This window comes from Fusarium redolens, assembly GCF_020744475.1.
Source record: "Fusarium redolens strain MPI-CAGE-AT-0023 chromosome Unknown BKA55scaffold_2, whole genome shotgun sequence".
Taxonomy (NCBI): Eukaryota; Fungi; Ascomycota; class Sordariomycetes; order Hypocreales; family Nectriaceae; genus Fusarium; species Fusarium redolens.
The window spans coordinates 883,675-902,075 of record NW_025763665.1 but is presented as its reverse complement, the minus strand read 5'-3'; the positions used below and the strand labels follow the sequence as shown (position 1 = coordinate 902,075).

The window sequence follows — 18,401 nt, the reverse complement described above, 5'->3', positions numbered from 1 at the left end:
TACGTTTGGGTTAAGATAAGTTAAAGAAGGTAGCGATAGAAGGTCAGTATATCAAGACTTTTACCCCAACCTTCACTTCATATAGATCATGCTGTTCCACTAAATATATGTGACTTTTATAGGACCATCCCAATACGGAACTCATCGTTCTTCAATGTGACATAATAGCTTCTTGCAATCAGACCAATATCAACTCCCTGCAACTACTATTAGTCTGTCTCAAAGGGGAAACTTGTCACATGGCCGTAGTCAACAAACAAGGGTGGAAATGTCCCCTTGCAGTCTTATTCCACAAACAGCAAAAGTGAAAAGCACTGGCCAAAGCATTACGAGGATGATCACTACAAGAACTCCGTCGCAATTTCCGCTTGGTGTCAACGGGAAAAACACTAGGGAGACAATTGCTTGTATAGGACAGTCCTCGAAGACGAAGCAGCCGCGATCACTGTTTCATACAGATTGACGAGACCAACAGACGATATTAATAGATACGAAGACTTGCGACTGGAAACGCGTGTCTCGATACATTGCAACAGACCAGCCAATCCGGACGAAGCAAATGTCCTGGAACGGAGATTAATCCCAGGTCGTCGGGACTATCCATGTGGTTTCAAGCCTCCCCATTTGATAAATTATCCAAGTGCCGACAGCCGCGGCCCGCCCTGTCTTTCCCACTGTCAGGGCAGCATTAGGGGCTTGGCTTCAAGACAGAGCCTCCAGCTAAGCTTCTGCTCACTGAACCTTCAGCGGGGATGACCGATGTCCACCTCTGTATCGACCATGATTGGCCAGCCCCCTTCTAGAACGGCCATTATCAAAATTGCCCAAGACCGACTAGACTGTCTTGGTTGATTTGACCTCCCCTTTACCCATGCACCCACTCGATTCAACGCCTCTTCTCACTTGGAATTTTGTTTCTCACTTCAAAACTTATTTTCTTCAGCCTCTTGTTGTTTCCGGCATTTGGGTCGTTCGCTTCTCTTCACCACATATCGATTGGCTAGTTTGGATTACCTCAAGCGTTTTCTCGTTCGAATGAAGTTGTCGCCGTCGTCGTCATCAACAACACAATCCTTCTCATTTTCAACTTGACCCCAAGGCACGTTGAATCTCTCCCAGCGATATCATATCAATCACGTTCGACTCGATCCCTTATTTTCGATACCACAACAAAATGGAGCCAGGACTTGTGGGATGGGTGATGGAGCTTACGGCTTGGGTGGCCCCTTTCTTCATCGTCATGTCACCCATCCTCTCCTACGCCGACCAAATTATCTCCATGTACCGAAATAAGACCAGCGCAGGCTTCTCGCTCGACATTCCTCTCATCATGCTTGTCGCGTCTTTCCTGAGGTTCGATCTCTTCTCTCGCGACACGATTGGCGCGCAGTATAGCTGACCCGCGCTTCCCGAAACACAGAATCTTCTACTGGCCTCAAGCGCAATACGATACGAGTCTACTCCTTCAGTCGCTGCTGATGGTTATCGTCCAAATAGTTCTCCTTAAAGTCGCCCTCGACTACCGACCTCCCCCACCTACCAAGGGCGGCGAGGCCGGTCTGCCATTTGCTGGTGCTGATGATGGTTTGATGGGCTTCCAGCGCCCTTATAACTTCTGGCAATGGCGATCCCCTCGACGGTAGGATTTTGTTTGGTCTATACATTGACTTGTTTGGTCTAACTGGTCGTAGATACTGGCATGCTATTATGTACTTTGCTGCCGGTCTTGTGTTTCTGGAGCTTCTCCTTTCCCAGATGCCTGGACTATACGCCGTATATGCGAACACTATCGGATGCATTGGACTTGGTGTGGAAGCGACTCTCCCTATCCCTCAGATCTTGGTCAACATGCGGTCCAAGTCATCTAAAGGTCTACGATTGTCGGTCTTGGCTGCTTGGATTGGTGGCGATACCATGAAGCTTTTCTGGTTCTTTACATCGAAATCTGAGATTCCTTGGTCGTTCAAGATTTCGGGTATGTTCCAGGCTTCGTGCGACTTCTTCCTTGGTTTTCAGTACTTGATTTACAATACCCCTGAGGAGCCAGCGCAAATCAAGGAACACCCCATGGTTGAATGGGAGGCGCCCAAGTCAACTACGCGAAGCCATAGCCGGAGCCTCACCCCTACACGACGACCTGTACCATTTGTTGGTGCTGAAGAGGCCAAATAAGCCGTCCAAGCCCATGATTATATAAACGATCTAATGATAGTGATGTTGGATCTTGATGCGTATGTCTGAATTCAAAGCTGCTGGAGTGGAAAGTCGCCAGGAAGGCCAGGATAGGGAGAATATGTCCTTGAAAGAGATGGGATGAGAGACGACGCCAGCTTGAAAAGGAGATGAGGTTCAGTTCTGACGGGGCCAGAAAAGCCGAGCCGAAGACTTGAGCGACCACAACAAGAAGACATTTTGACTGAACATTACGCTTTCTTCATGGCCTAATCATCTCACCTCGTCTCAGAGGACCCCACAAATTACGCAAGCCTATCGATAGCCGGGTCTCGGCTTTGGGCTGGGTCTGCTGGATCCTGGCTTGTTTCTGAAACAGGCACAAGGCAAAGTCCCACCACTTTGAGCCACAGTAGCGTCCAACCACCGTTATGTCGTGGTAGCAGGATACATGCCAAAAGTATCAATCAAGCAGCTGAATGCGCATCTTGAACAGTGTCATCTAAGAGATACAATAGAATATTGACTAATATGAATATATATAATGTTATGACAGTTACTTTTGTCTCTATAACTATGAAGTCTTGCTGTCTGTCGCTTACGTATTGGCCTCGATCCCAAGTGTCGGACTATCTCAGCCTCACTGTGGTGACTGCACCTACAAACGCGCCAATCGCCAGCCCCTTTACTTCTGTCACTCCTAACATCAACTTAATCAAGAGATAATCAATATTGACATTGTTTCCATTCTACCGGCCGCGGACTCACTCAATTCCTGTTCTGTTGAACCATTCGGATATTATCCTAGCTTGTCGAGTCTCCTGTGGTGCGACACTGCCTTAGCAGTGGCACATCTTAACTTAGCCACAGTTCTCATAAAGGCAGGCCTTTGCAAGTCAACAAACATCCAAACCAGCCGATCACTGAATTGCATTGTTCTTCTAGGATCTGTTCCTCAAAACTCAACTCATTCAACAAGCATATTTCTCTGTTCTCAATCTCCTTTATCTTCCTTTTCCTCGGTCACAGGTTGTGGTTGGTAAGTTGCCTCTCCATGCTTCTCTCTCGCATAGTCGGTCGCCCAGCAACTAACCACAAATCGCAGCTTGATATCCATTATCATCAACCACTATTCACCAAGCCTGGAAACAATTGCGCAACTCGTTTGAGTGGGCGCCGAATTTTCCATCTCCTCATAACTTTAGGATTCACCGAATCGATCGTGAATCACTGTCAAAACGTACTATATATCTACTTCTGCCTTTTTTCGTCTTCACCCCAACTTCTTCACATTCACACTTCGCACCGCAACTCTACATTATAAGTGTTTTCACCCACCTCATTCACATCTTCATCGCCTTTCGACTCTAGGTGAGTAGTGATATATCTCTTCCTTTTCTTTTTATTACGTCATAATATCCTTCCCTAATTTCTTCATCTCCTCCCCGCACTCTCGAGTCTCATCAACCTTCTCTTCTCTCATCTTATCCCAACCACACATCATCATATTGCAACAATCTTTCTTCTTCTCTTTAACACTTTCTCTTATTTGATATATCACCACCACTTGCGCATCAGCTTACCTTCCTCTCCTTTAGCAAATATTCTGCTGTTGATTCCTTGATCAAGGTCAGTTTCAACTTGGCGCCGCCAAGTACTATCCCATTTCTCCAAGTATATCGCCCTCAATACGACTTTCCAAACCTCCCATCAACGCAACTCTTTATCGTCACTCTTTGCCATAACTAACTGTCCTTAGCCACCTTCTGCCGAAGCCATGGCTCCCGCAAATGCCAAAGCCAACTACAAGACCTACGAGGCTCAGGCCCGTATGGTTCGGGCCATCGTAGCCGCTCATCCCGACGTCAAGTGGAACTACAAGGGTAAGAGGACGATTTCCTTGTATCTTGTCGCACTTATTTCTAGGGGTCTTTTGTGGCCTTAAGTACTTGTTCTTTGTGTCCCTTCCCCATAACGTTGAGTCTGCAGGAGGAAGATTGACTCTTCCCCAGAAATCGCCGCTTGTTACGGCTCTGACATGACGGACCATGCTTTGAATCATCGATTCCGCAAGGTTCGGGCAACTGTCAGCATCATCCATGCGGCCCGTGAGCAAGGTCTCGATGTCAAGGATTTGACCACCGACGAAAACCTCCTCCCTACCACACAGGGTGCTATTGACAAGAACAGTACGACTCCCTGATTGATCGCATATTTCTCCAATAACGCTATGATAATCTCTTGCTCTGAGCCCTCGCTAACTAGTTGACCATAGATATTGCCAAATACTTTGGCCAATCTACTGCCGATGGCATCCAGTTTCAGTTTCGAACTATCAAGAAAGACGCTGAGGCTCTTCGTTATGCCGCTAACAATGGCGATGATGTCGCTAACTGCCTCAACCTTGGTACCGCTTCTGGCCTGCCCAACACTCCCTCCAAGCCTACTCCTTCTCGCCAGCCTGGAAGTCGTTCTGTCAAGGGGTCTAAGCGCAAGACTTCATTCACGCCCCTGAACCCCATCAAGCGCTCTGGCTCGGAAGATGAAGACGATGATGACCTTAACTTTGATGAAATGGATCATACTCCCTCAAAGAAGGTCAAGACAACTGGTCGTACTCCTCGTGGCCCTACACCGTCTCGCCCAGCTGCCCGAAAGGCCGCTGCTACCATCGCCGGTTCTTCCGCGCAGTACAATGACAGCGAGTCTCCGTACGAGGATGCCCCTACTCCCACTCCAGGTCCTACTTCGGCTCCTGCCGGTCTTCCTGCTGCGACGCTTCCTCCCTCAGCTACTGTTGCCCCGACGTCCATCTTTGGCAACGTGGAGCGCAAGCCTCAGCCGTCTGTGATGGGAAATCATGGTCTTGACATGATCAACTCAGTTGGCCTTGGATATCCCGACCTCTTCTCAGTCGCGGGAAACTTTCGCGCTCCGCCTCCCGATGATTCGTCCTACATGGAATGGGGTGACGGAGAGATCTAAACTTTCGGTCTCGAATCACGTTCTCTGACCTGAGCAATAACTGATACCGTCGACAAAGATTAATGGATACAGTACCAACATATGGATGAAAGCTCTACAGAGTGTACTATACAACATACCACAAAAGCACGAATGCGGAACGACTCTTTTTGTTAGCGACATATGGCTCTATCGGCTTTTACTGCCTTGCTGTCGGTATTTTGACCATATTTCATGCCCTTGCCCCCTGTTTTCCCAGCACAGATACCCCTTTTTTCTCGCAACACAAAAGCATTCAGTTCTTTCCTTTGACATCAAGCATTTCGACTCAGTTCATGGCTTCTTAGTCGGTCAGTTAGTAAGGTGTCATTTGGGCATGAATAGTATTGGGGGTATGTATGAGTTCTAGCTAGCTACTGTACTCACTTAATAAACAACGTGAGTCTTAACACATGGTGCCCAGTGTATTTTCGCCTGTGATATAACCTTTATAATATAAGCACTATGATATGCTAAAAACCGGGTATTAATTCTATGACAACAATCACATGGCAAGATCAGATTTAATATATCTTGTCGCAAGGCTCTGATCTAAGTGATTCTGTTCTCAAGTTGAGGAATGAATATCCTTAACATTCTGCTGTGAATTCAGTTGTGTTTCGTTGCTCGCGAGAAACTGACTTCGCTCAGGAGTTGCTCAATTTTGACTTTCTTTTTCATTGACATCTCTTAGGGTAAACATGTTGCTCAATTCAACAAAAGCTGCCACAGAGCATCTTTTTCCACAAAGTCATGATGAATCACGTTGACCAGCCAATAGTCATCCTTGATGCCGCTCAACAGCTTTTCACTCTCAGAACCCCTGCCGTACACCTTGGCCCATTCACCCCAGATTCCAAATGCCTCCTCGCTCCAAGCTCGGAAACTAACCTCCTCAATAATTGTAGGCGTGATGATCTCCTTTCCGGGGAACACACCCCATGTCACGGCATTCGTACTCGGACCGGCTTCCGTCGACCCGTTCACGTGATCGCTGTTGTCCGACGAGAGATAATCTCCGCGTGCGTTGCTGGCGTAGAAGCACACAGAGTCTTGCAGCTCCGTTGATGTGAGCTTAGCCTTGAGAGTGTTCCATTCGTTGGCGGGAATGAAGAATTCGACGAACGACTTCTGAAAGACAAAGCCGTTAGGTGGACCCCAGCCAAAAGTGGCGTCGCTGGATCGCAAGCCGTTGACGGCAGGCTGCGAGGCGACAGTCCACCAGCCCTTGCGATTGAGTTGCAGGAGGTTAGGTTGAATAGTTGAACTCTCAGCCCGAAGCTCCTCCTCACTCCAGGGAATGGCGGACAGCTCTCCCTGAATATGCTTGACAAACAGGTCGTTGATATCCTGCCGTGTCTTGGGGTGACCCCAAAGCTTGACAGCCTGTGTTACAGACATATGGAGGCTTACGCCGTATCCGTCAATCTCACCATAAGCGGGTGATCGGGCGTCACCAAAACGGCCGTTGGGGAAGTCATCCCATGTCGCCTCACGGCCCAAAACGCCTTCGCCTTCCGAAATGGCGAGAGTGTTCGCGCGGGTGTTGATTGCTTCGGCACGCACACCGGCCTCCTGTCCAGTAGCCTCCCATTCAGGATATATCGCCGGCCTATCACCAACAATAACACGATTGTGGGGGTCCGAGGCAACAGAAGAATGTCTTCTTGACTGCCGAGAGCGGGAGTGGCTGCTGGAACGCATGTTGGCGCTGCCATTGATCTGTAGCGAGGGGATAGCTAGTTCGTCCACTGCGATAGCTTCCTCGTTCTCTGGAGGGTCAGGGATGAGATTCGCACGCTCCAGGATGAAGGACACGGCCTTCTCCAGGTTGAGCGTGTAAAAGTGGAAGCCCTTTGGACCTGGTGTCTTGGACTTGATGTCCTTGATCTTGTCTATCAATTCACTGACAATATCCACGCCGACCATCTTTACCCGTTCATCATCACCTTTGACAGCATTGAGGCGCGCGAGGACATGGTCTGGAATTTTGGCGTGGCTCAGCTTGGTTGTGCGCTTGATCATCTGGTAACTCTGGATGGGCATAAGACCTGGAATGATGGGAATGCCCTTGAAGGCACCGCTGGGGTGTTCTCGTAGAGTGGTCTCGAAGTGTTCGTATGCTTCGATGTCGAAGAAAAGCTGGGTTTGGATGAAGTCGGCACCAGCCTGCACCTTTTGTACAAGGTAAGGAAGATCGTGTTCCAAGCTTTGTCCAAGAGGATGGCTCTCTTCGGCATGTCCCTCGGGGTAAGCTGCGACACCAATACAGAAGTAGTCTCCATGTGTCTTGCGGATATATCTGACCAGGTCAACAGCCCAGTTGAAGTCCTGGCCTCCGTCATCCTCGGAATCTTCTGGGTCGCGATATTCTTCTCTTCGCGGGGGATCGCCTCGTAGGGCCAAAATGTTTTTGATTCCCAGTGCTTTCGCATCTGAAAGCGCCTCGTCGATCAATTTCTTGCTCATATTGGTGCATGTCAGGTGCAGGCAGGTTGTAAGTCCAACCTCTCTCTGACACAACTCGGCCAATTCAAGTGACTTTTGGGATGTACTACCACCCGCGCCCCAAGTGACATTTACAAAAAGCGGTCGAAGGGCACGTTCCATTCGGTGAAGACGGTCTCGCAAGTTGGAGAAACCCATGGCGGTCTTGGGCGGGAAGAATTCGAGAGAAAAGTATGTGCCATCAGCTGGCAGAGCAGCGATGCGATCGGTGATCTTATCCATTGCAGCGGACGGCAGGACTTATCAAGAAGGGTCAATGATTCGTGTTTATTCGTGATATGAATTGAGATAGTTGTAGAGTTGAAGTTGGACGGATATCGTCGGAGGGTACTTGAACCGTCGAATCGTCGATAAACAGAGTTGAAGAGGAGAGAGATGCGATACCGGAAAGGGTAGTTAGCTTAAAGCTGACTTGTCGCCCTCTCTTATCGATTAAGAGCTATCGTTCTCAGACTGAAGAGGGGAGGGTTCTCGATTCAAGGAGATAACTCGGAGTGAGACGAGACAAGTCGAGCAAAGACGTCGGCGTCTCTTTTCGTTATTCTAGATCGTGGAGGGGACGAGTTTTGTAGCGGGGCATCCATATCCATGATACTACCTAGCGATAGCGGGGTACATCATTTGCACACTGAATTGTTAGCGGCCCTCAGCGACCGTTCTCGGTATGGCCACTGGACGTTAGCAGCCATGACGCACCCAACGGTACATGGAGACGGGTATCGTGTAAGTGGTGACCCATGTACTGACATGGCCCGAGCTTTAAATTTCAACCACTATCGCTTGCAGAACACAGAACATCAAATCTCAAGTGTAAACATCTACACCCAGGTCGACCCAATTGATGCGATTCTGGATCGTATTATGCCTACGTACCAATGCCACTGTTGCACCAAAGGCTCATGAGCTGCGCCACGGCTCGGCGCGCTTTGTCTAGCCTCTCCTCCAGCTCAATTCGACGTCCGATAATCGCCCACCCCAGAACTGCGACTCTTGGAGCAATCTCACGGCGATGCTACGCTATCGACCTTACTTCAATAGACGACAAATGGCGCAAGAGGTGGGACAAGTTCAATGAGACTTCTAAAGTCTCTGATAAGGGAACAAATGGCCAAGATAAACACTATGTGCTGCCAATGTTTCCATATCCCTCGGGCACGCTCCATTTGGGTCACTTGCGAGTATACTCCATTGCCGATGTCGTCGCTCGATTCCAAACCCTAAGGGGCGAAAAAGTCATGTTACCTATGGGATGGGATGCTTTCGGTCTTCCAGCTGAGAACGCTGCAATCGAACGAGGAGTTGCCCCAGAAAAATGGACGACAAGTAACATGGCCAAGATGAAGGATCAGTTGGAACTCATGAATGGGAGTTGGGATTGGGATCGTGTAGGTTCTCTGTCCTATAGACCATGGTTTCTGTTCTAATCCACTTCCAGGAGTTATCAACGTGTGATCCCAGCTTCTACAAACACACGCAGAAACTATTCCTCATGTTACACGAACGAGGTCTTGCCTACCAAGCCGAAGCTGAGGTCAATTGGGACCCTGTGGATAAAACAGTGCTTGCAAACGAGCAGGTTGATGCTAATGGAAACTCATGGAGGTCCGGTGTCAAGGTCGAGAAGCGCAAACTCAAGCAATGGTTTTTCCGCATCTCTGAGTTCCGAGAAGCCCTTCTCGAGGAGCTCGAGGCACTTGCAAAGGAAAATGCTTGGCCGGAGAGAGTTCTGGCTCAGCAGAAGAATTGGCTGGGTAAATCAACTGGCGCTTCAGTCAAATTCCCCGTTCTTGCCATGGGCCACGATATTCATGCAGCGATCGAAGTATTCACCACTCGACCTGATACACTCTTTGGCGTCCAGTATGTGGCTCTTGCTGCCAGTCATCCAATCGTAGCTAAGCTCGCGGCTTCTGATCCTGAACTACAAGCTTTCATCGACACCATCCCTGGCCTGCCTGCGGATTCCAAGGTTGGCTATTTGTTGCCTCACCTGCGGGCTATCAACCCACTTGCGTATCATGAGGGGACTCCCGATGCCACCAAGGTCTCGCTGCCTGTTTATGTTGCGCCATATGTCTTGGGCGACTATGGTGAGGGCGCTGTTATGGGTGTTCCTGGCCACGATCTACGGGATAATGCGTTCTGGAAGGAACATCACTACGATGTGCCAGTCCGACAAGTTCTCTCCGCATCAGAGGATGAGTCAACAACAGTTATGCAGAACGAACCTTTTGTCGAACATGGCGTCATGACCGAACATAGTGGTTCCTTCAAGGGCAAGTATTCAGTAGCTGCTGGTGAAGAAATTGTCAAGCTGCTTGAGAAGGCTGATCTTGCCAAGTCTGTCGAGAAGTGGCGTCTCCGAGACTGGTTGATCAGCCGACAACGGTACTGGGGCACTCCCATTCCCATCATTCACTGCGACTCTTGTGGTCCGGTCCCTGTGCCAGACGAACAGCTTCCTGTAAAGCTCCCTGACGTGGACTGGGCAGAGACGCGTAATGGAAGTCCTTTGGAGTCGTCTCCTGAGTTTGTCAATACGACTTGCCCCAAGTGTAACAGCCCTGCTCGACGAGATACAGACACCATGGATACATTCGTTGACTCAAGCTGGTACTATGCTCGGTTCGCCGATCCCCATAACAAGGAACAACTATTTTCTCCCGAAGCGGGCAAAACACTTCCCGTTGATACCTATATCGGTGGTATCGAGCACGCGATTCTCCATCTCCTCTATTCCCGCTTCATCTTCAAGTTTTTGGCCTCAACCCCTCTGCTTCCTCAATACAACGAGGAAACATACAAGTCTGCGGAGCCTTTCAAGCGCCTCATCACTCAGGGCATGGTCCATGGCAGAACATACATCGACCCTGACAACGGCCGCTTCCTCAAGCCCGATGAAGTTGACCTGACTGATCCCAATCGGCCCAAGGTGGTATCATCTGGCAAAACGGCCAATGTCTCTTTTGAGAAGATGTCCAAGTCAAAATACAACGGGGTTGACCCCTCAGAGTTCATCTCTAAATACGGTGCTGATGCTACTCGCGCCCACATGCTATTCCAAGCTCCTGTTGGTGACGTGCTCAACTGGGACGAGGCCAAGATTTCGGGTGTCACCCGCTGGCTGCAGCGACTCCATGACCAGACCGTAGCCATTGCTGCGGAACCCGCTGACGAGACAACTACTGCTCGAGAATATCTTGTTGAGAAACACAAGAGTCTTGGCTCTGCGTCCATGGAGGAGCTTAAACAGTGGGATGCTGAAGGGGCTATTTGGCGCCATCTCCAACGGACCATCACATCAATCACTACATCTTATGAGGAAGTATACTCCCTCAACACTGTGGTATCGGATCTTATGATCCTAACTAATACCTTGGCCGAAAACGATGCCGCCAGCCCAGTCGTCAAACATGAAGCAGCTCGTGCTCTCATCTCTATGATGGCGCCCATCACGCCCGCATTTGCTGAGGAATGCTGGGCCCTTCTCTGCCCTTCCGCATCCTCCATCTTCTCGTCCACGAGCTTCCCTGTGCCGGACAACTCCCTGTCCGAACTCGTTCGTCCGCGAATACAGCCTTGTGCCGTACAGGTCAACGGCAAGGTGCGCGGTGTGGTCGAGATTCCCTCTCCTCCGGCTGAGCTGTCTGGTGATGAGCTTCGGGATTGGATGGTCCGGGAGATTCTTGCTACTAAGGAGGGCGCTGCGCGGTTTTCTGAAGGGCAATATGATTTGCGCGCAGCAAAGAGAGCCATCCCTGTAAGGGGAGGCAAGACTATCAACTTTGTATTAAAATAAACGTCCTAAACTGGTAGAGACGGTTGTACGATAACTGTAAAATAGAGGCAAAATAGACAGTGATAGACATCTGATGCTTTGCAGTGCTTTTGAGCTCGAGCTATCACTATGCGAAGTGAAGTCAATAGCATACAGACCATCCACGTCATCTCAACATGATTGAGGCACGAAAGAAAGCAATATACGTTCTCACAGCTCAACAAATAACTTAACAAAAGCGAAGCTGTAGGCAGCTATCCATGGCTTAAATAAATATCCTAGATGTCTTCATTCTGTTCCCTTTATATACCAGCAACATTGTGATAAATTTTAATAAGCGAAGACAACGTGGCCGAGTGGTTAAGGCGATGCCCTGCTATCTCTTCGAGACATCATAGGCATTGTGTTCGCACGCGTAGGTTCGAATCCTGCCGTTGTCGATTATTTTTGCATTTCTTCTTTATTACTTGAAGATCTTTTTTGTTTTCCTATGCTATGAGTTCTTTCGATAAGACAAGGACTTGTATCCTGCTTTTTGCTTGTCTAATAAGAACGCAGGCCTTCCTGTTGGCTGCTCTTGTAGTTCTTTTTGGAAGGTATTCTAAAGTGCTTTCTGGATAATTACCCTGTAGACAGGCACACTACAACCTGGAGGCAAGCAATATGTTAATGACTTTAACAGTATGTATATGCTGGATTTATTCTTATCAGGGGAAAATACAATTGGTTTCCTCTGATTTATATGGATGTTCTGGCCTGTTTTTTTTTTTTTCCTTTTCATGTTTAGGCTCTGTATACGGAAAGACAGGTGTCAAACTCCATGAGCCCGTCATAAACATGGTCTCTCACTCTCCCTAGGTACGAATATAACGCAGTCAGCGCGGCTGAGTAAAAGACGGCACCAGACATAATTGGCAGATAGAACAAGACTTGAGCACAATTCTATGGATGTGACTGCATTCGTCGATATATACGATCAAGGATCTATCTCATACGGCATGATCAGCATAAGCTCAGCTTCAGTCAGAACCAATAGCTCCCATTCCAGCCGTGACGTTACTCAGTATCCTTAATACAGCTTCGCACACCACCCCAGCAGCCCAGATATGTCCGGTTAGATATTTAAGATCATTGCCAGGGGAGTCAGATTAAGGGGCCACACCCATATGAGGGAGGTTGACATGAAAGCTACTATTGGCTTGTGACCATGCTGACATTAAGCCTGATGGTAGATTCAAGCCGAGTCTTCTCCAGTTGTCCAGATGCAGTCACCACATCGTATTTCCTGAACAATCATATCTATCTGCCACATGATGGGCTATATGACACAACGATACAGCGAATGGGTTGCCTATGATCCGTACTCTATCATGCAATGTAGATCGTGCTGCCAAGGGTATCCAATGCACAAATCAATTCACCACCGTAAACACACAAAGATGCACCAGTACAGTATTCATCGCCATTTGTCGAGTCAAAGACAACGAAATCACTCGCTGCGCTCCGCTCTTCGCTCCTCATCCAGCAATCTCTGATTTTCGCGATCACTAGACTGCGGCTTCTCTGAGTCGTGATATAGAACGTAGTGCTGAATGATGAAGACGGTATCGTAAACCATGCTAATGTTGCCAAGGGCAAACTTGACCGGGTTGCCGGTGATGCCGCTCCAGTCGCGCTGCTGATAACTGTCGATGGCTTGCTGACTGACGCTGAGGACACCACCAGTAAGATCCAGCAAGATCTGAGAGATGCTCCAACCATCGGTGCTCTGGTTGTTGTAGTTAGTGACGATCTGGGGAGTGTACTTGATTAAAGTGACAATAAGCTTGACATAGCCCACGGCGTAGACGATATCAAGGGCAACCCAGTCATAGACGGCATCGTTTCCTGGAGATGAAGCAACAATGACACATGTCAAGAGAACCCCAGTGATACAGCCGGCTGCTACCCCAAGAATAAACCGGCTGGGTCGGTTTCCAGAGTTCGGGGTGAACCCCCACAACGATGGAGCGAGATACTGAGAGGTTGTGATGATGGAGAGAAACAGAGCGTGGAGGGCAAAAGTGATGTCGTTGAACTGTACGGTAGATTCGAGGCCCTTGTGTCTCGCAGCATACTGAGCGCGAATTTCTGGTGAGTAGTAAAAAGCTACATTTGAGCTAAAGTATGCAGCGAAGCCTGACAGATACGAATATGGGTTAGTATTGAAGATGAAGACGAACTGAACGAGACATGGACTAGGATCGTTAATGTGGCGGTGATCAGGTCCAGGATGCCGGGCTGACTGAGGTGAGAGAGGAGAGGGGTGTATATTGTTTATTCTGACACTTATATCATGCCATTCACTGGGGGTATGGATATAAGGAGACATCGCGGTTGGGCACTCACCGAGGACGTTGATAAAGGGGAAATCGATAGTTGTGCCGCTGGTGGAGCGACGACGCCAGTTCAGCAAGGGCTGAGGATAGAAAGACGCGCTCCAGGCGAGGAAATAAATCCATCCAAAGAGGCCTGAAAGGAACGTGAGGAAGCCGACAGCCATTATTATCTACAATCTCGTATCTTGGCGTTGTTACGCGTCAAGGCTGAGATGGAGTGAAAAGGAGAGAAAGAAGGAATGCGATGCTCATGAAAGAGAGTTGAGGTAGGTGAGGACTACAGTGATGGATCGTGTGACTGAGGAGGTGAATGAGTCCTGAGATGAGGTGAAGCAAACGCTCATGTGTTCTGACGCCATCTCGGTACGTACTTTCGTGACTTTCAATGCCAGGTTGCACAAGTGTGGCTGATATGTACCGATTGTGGCTACATGAGCCAATTAAGAATAGCCGATCAATCCAGCAACTCAAGCTTTCATCATGATGAAGACAATCTTGAATATTTAATTGCTAATTAATCGATATGAACCGAATCAGAGGGAACAGGAATGCAATATGAAGAAGAACCCCTTTAAGATGCTAATGCTTCACCTCATCATGATCAAAGCTTCATGTTGCAGCTCATCAACCACACGGAGAACATCCGAGCAGATTTTATTTCACCTAAAACAAATGCAACAATAACACCGAGAAGGGACAATACTAATACTCGATGATTATTAGAAACAAGGGCATGAGCCAGTGAACCAAAGCATCAAAGAAGTTTACATCAACGGGAATTGCCCGAAGACGCCCTGACATCTTAAGCGAGTGGATACACCTTTCACCTTACACGCCCCTCGAAGATCTTGTTTTCTTTTCTAGAACGTGTTTAACCTGATGCTTCTCACCTTAGACCCTTGTCTCGGTAGCGAGCGGTGTGGGAATTGCAGAGCCGCAGCCGCAAATGGGCCTTAAGATCATGCCAGAAGGGAAAAAGCACGCCAGACAAGGCGAGACGAGGCTCAAAATGCGGACCCTGTAGATAGTGATGAAAAGGATCGGGAGAGGCCGGACACGGTTTATATGAGACAGAGTTCCTCGCGGGTTATTATCTTGGGAGAATCGTCGTCGTCGGTAGGATCGGAGCCGAAGTGGGCATCTTGAATCAAATGGAATGCGCGGTAACTTTCTTTTTATTATTTATTTTTACACTGCCGGTTGGCTTGGTTGCATTATCTACTGCATCGTCGACTGTGGCAGCATTATGTTGCATGCCGTGCTATTTCCGAGCCTTAGTGAATCAGTGGTCCGGAAACCCACCCGAGTCGACTTATCCTGAGAGGAAAACATCAAACAATGGAGTTCACAGGGGTTGAAGAGGACTGGGAATGGAGGCAGGTTGCTTTGATGACGGCGTTGAGCCTCCGTTTGCGGCCGCCCCTCTGATCAAGATTGCACTCATCATCATGAGATTTAGATGTTGCTCATTTATCTTTATGATCATGACGTATATATCTTTGACGACGATTCCGCCATCAACACTCACCTTTTGAAGGAGAGAATCACCAATTAAGCATTATAGAGCCTAGACCGTCATCATAGATCGCTAGAGGTTTAAAAAAGGGGGCTCTCTGGCTCCCGATCTCAATCCTTGCCAAACTGTGGATTCAACGGCCGTTCCGTACGGGGCATCGCTCGGCACCGGGACGGTACTTGTCACCTTATGCTCAGCTCATGAATATCAGTATCAGTATCAGTCTCATATCTGTGGGTGTACTAGACACGAAGGGAGATCCGTATTATTTCCTAGGCGCCGGCATTCGGCATCTTGGAACTTTATGCTTTGATGCAACACTACAGTACAGTCACCGCCATCAATCTCTTTTACTCGTCACCAGGTAATTAATAGTTTGGTCTTCATGGCTGGCTGCACAGCCTTTACTCAAGAGATCGACACTTGCTTATGCTCATTTCGTCAATTCAGCTCATAAGAGTTAAAAGCCGGCGCGAGTCAGCTCAGCTTATCTGTCTGACAGGTATGGATGGATGCCACTTAAGATCAAGACACATTTGAAGACACCAAGAAAAGTGACAATTCAATCCTTCGGTCAACGTCAGTCACCGTGTGATATGATCCATTCGTTGCAGGGTGTGTAGCTAAGATAAAGATTCTATCTTCGAATGGAACCAATTATCACCCGCAATTCAATTGCGTGGCTTAGAAAGTGACCTTGTTTCCATTGCAATCGTCAGCCATTCTGCATGTACCGTCCCGTCCCGATCCTTGGTCTAACCCATGATCCCTGTAATCTTTTAGTTCCTGGCCCTGGCGTCTCGTAAGTTCAAGGTCAGGACCTGGGAGGGTGTGTCCGTCTATCGGCCATGTCCACGACCACGTCTAAATCAAGGTCAATTCTCTTGACTCACCTTGTAACGTTTAATATATATATATATTTCAACTCCCAATCTTTCTTCTTTCTTGTTTCCCTCCCGTTCATATCATCTCGACAACAACTATCTACACTCTTATCAATCCTGTCATATCATACAACTCAACGCCTCAAAGATCGGCACTATAACATCAACACCATTGGATAACATCATTCAAGCCAACAGCAGCTAGCCTACCTAGTCATTCATCAGTCTAGCAGCTCTCCAAACTTGATTTAAGATCTTGTCGACATCCGCTAGTCATTTCGACTCTATTCAATCTACTCTTAACCAACTTAAACCATCACTTACATCACTACATTTTGATACCAACAATCACCATGGCCACTACCGTCCAACAACAAGAACCGCACAAGACCGGCTTTCTCGACCTCCCAGTTGAGATTCGTCTGGAAATTTACGATCAACTTCTCCTCACAGCGCCATACACCCGATGTGGTCGACCATGCCCTGAGCAAAAAGTCCACGCTTCTCTCCTCCGCACCAACCGCCAGATCCACGATGAAGCTACAGATCTTCTCTACGGCTGCAATACATTCCTCTCTCATCCCACACTACTCACCTCATTCCCTCGCCTCCGAAACTGGTATGGCCCCGTCAAGGAGTCCTCCATCATCCCAAGCATCCGCCGCTTTCACACCCAAGTCCGTCTTGACGTCGATCTCCCCTACGACGCCGATGCTGTGACAAAAGCTTACAGCGGACTTGACGAGCTCACCATTGACGTTGTTCAGTCGATGTTTCTTGGCGTCGGATATCGCAATCTACGCATGTTTGAGGGTGTCAGGGGCGTCAAGAAGGTCAATGTCACTGGCAGCACGACTGGCTTCGAGGACTACGTTGAATGGCTCAAGATGTCCATGATGACTGAACCTGGCGTCGAGGTCCCAGAGTATCAGCCTCAACAGCAAGCAGGTTGGATTCAGAGATTGGCTACTGCTCACTATTAAGCTGCTTACTCTGCTCTCTTCCCCCATTCACCGAGTCTACTCCGGTGTATGAGTTTACTATATTTGAAGCAACGGCGAACAAAATCATTAACGAATGTGATGAATCTGTCTATTAGTTTAGACTTTGGAGTTTTGGTAATTCAACGGGCGTTGGAAAATGGGAATTTGATTTAGAGATTCCCACTGCGCATAATGAATAGGCGCATCAGATAAACTCTAATTGTTATCTATATTTGTGGCATTTTATGCCTAATAGAAATATTCCTGTCATAATCCTAAGAATTTCGTGTCAGACTCTCGCTGATTCTAATTAAATTATAACGATATTCTTTATTCTATGTGCACGCTACGTCCATATAATCCTGATGAGATGTTGGCCATTTAGTTAAATAGATACTCAATATGCCTGCAACTATACTTGAAGGATCATCATACCACTAAAAGAAGCACACAAAAGCGCTAGAATTATATTAATATGTTGTATCGCATTAGCTCTAATCCCGTACAAGAGGCACTCGGGTCCTCAGAGCAACAGAACGTTGCATTTGATGTCACAAACATCATGCTCGTATGTTCTAGTCTCTCAGGCACTGTTGCAATTTCTATAACCGAACGACAAGAATGACCTCTCGTGAGCAAAAGGAGACAAGAGATTGCTGGAGTTTTAGTTGAAAAATGTAGCCATGAAACCGTCAAACCATAGCATACCTTCCAGCGTATAACATGGTCCATCCATTTCTTAATGGTCTAATATTTGCTGATCGTTAGTTTAAATCAATTATCTAGGTCAAAAAAACATAAGTTTAAATTCCAAGTCTCCCCCAAGTTAAGGTGATTAAACCGTTCTTTGTACCAAGCACGCTGTGTTCATCGTTCCGGCGGGTGTGGAACTTGCATCGCAATGCCCACGAGATGTCTCTGAGGAGATAGATTATATAAACACACCTTTGAAGAGACAGTCTTGAGTTATCTTGCTGCAATAACAGTTCCGCTAAACAAATACGCATCTTGAATGCTCCAATTACCCTCAATTCCCACATAAACTGCCACACACAATTCATGAACGTGCTTTTGTTTTCACAAAGGATTCAAATAAGCTATAGTAACAACAACACTAAACTCTAAACATAACATAGTAAAGGGTGGTAAAAATACAGCTCCCATCATGCCCTTTGAATG

General features: G+C 47.8%; 6 protein-coding genes and 1 non-coding gene across 7 annotated transcripts; 5 read left to right on the top strand and 2 right to left on the bottom strand.

Annotated features, from left to right (window-relative positions):
- Positions 1-1,174: 1,174 nt before the first annotated feature.
- Positions 1,175-2,172, top strand: BKA55DRAFT_501565 (uncharacterized protein; the record flags this gene model as incomplete). The annotated part of the gene is made up of 3 exons (XM_046186846.1): positions 1,175-1,353; positions 1,421-1,639; positions 1,692-2,172. The coding sequence occupies 3 exons, from the start codon at positions 1,175-1,177 to the stop codon at positions 2,170-2,172; spliced, it is 879 nt and encodes a 292-aa protein (XP_046054772.1).
- A 1,777-nt stretch (positions 2,173-3,949) lies between these two features.
- On the top strand, positions 3,950-5,157 carry BKA55DRAFT_499497 (uncharacterized protein; the record flags this gene model as incomplete). Its single annotated transcript, XM_046186659.1, has 3 exons — positions 3,950-4,055; positions 4,185-4,361; positions 4,448-5,157. The coding sequence occupies 3 exons, from the start codon at positions 3,950-3,952 to the stop codon at positions 5,155-5,157; spliced, it is 993 nt and encodes a 330-aa protein (XP_046054771.1).
- A 433-nt stretch (positions 5,158-5,590) lies between these two features.
- Positions 5,591-8,285, bottom strand: BKA55DRAFT_553829 (methylenetetrahydrofolate reductase-domain-containing protein). Its single transcript, XM_046191558.1, has one exon. The coding sequence runs from the start codon at positions 7,903-7,905 to the stop codon at positions 5,884-5,886; it is 2,022 nt and encodes a 673-aa protein (XP_046054770.1). The 5' UTR covers positions 7,906-8,285; the 3' UTR covers positions 5,591-5,883.
- Positions 8,286-8,471: 186 nt separating this feature from the next.
- On the top strand, positions 8,472-11,677 carry BKA55DRAFT_633312 (uncharacterized protein). The gene is made up of 2 exons (XM_046196976.1): positions 8,472-9,068; positions 9,119-11,677. Exons 1-2 carry the CDS (start codon positions 8,559-8,561, stop codon positions 11,480-11,482), a joined length of 2,874 nt encoding a protein of 957 aa, XP_046054769.1. The 5' UTR covers positions 8,472-8,558; the 3' UTR covers positions 11,483-11,677.
- A 126-nt stretch (positions 11,678-11,803) lies between these two features.
- On the top strand, positions 11,804-11,901 carry BKA55DRAFT_t44. The gene has a single exon. It is a non-coding gene; the product is annotated as a tRNA-Ser (tRNA).
- Positions 11,902-12,950: 1,049 nt separating this feature from the next.
- Positions 12,951-14,003, bottom strand: BKA55DRAFT_589439 (PQ loop repeat-domain-containing protein; the record flags this gene model as incomplete). Its single annotated transcript, XM_046194931.1, has 2 exons — positions 12,951-13,609; positions 13,850-14,003. 2 exons carry the CDS (start codon positions 14,001-14,003, stop codon positions 12,951-12,953), a joined length of 813 nt encoding a protein of 270 aa, XP_046054768.1.
- Positions 14,004-16,228: 2,225 nt separating this feature from the next.
- Positions 16,229-17,564, top strand: BKA55DRAFT_553824 (uncharacterized protein). The gene has a single exon (XM_046191557.1). It carries the CDS (start codon positions 16,593-16,595, stop codon positions 17,220-17,222), a length of 630 nt encoding a protein of 209 aa, XP_046054767.1. The 5' UTR covers positions 16,229-16,592; the 3' UTR covers positions 17,223-17,564.
- Positions 17,565-18,401: the final 837 nt, after the last annotated feature.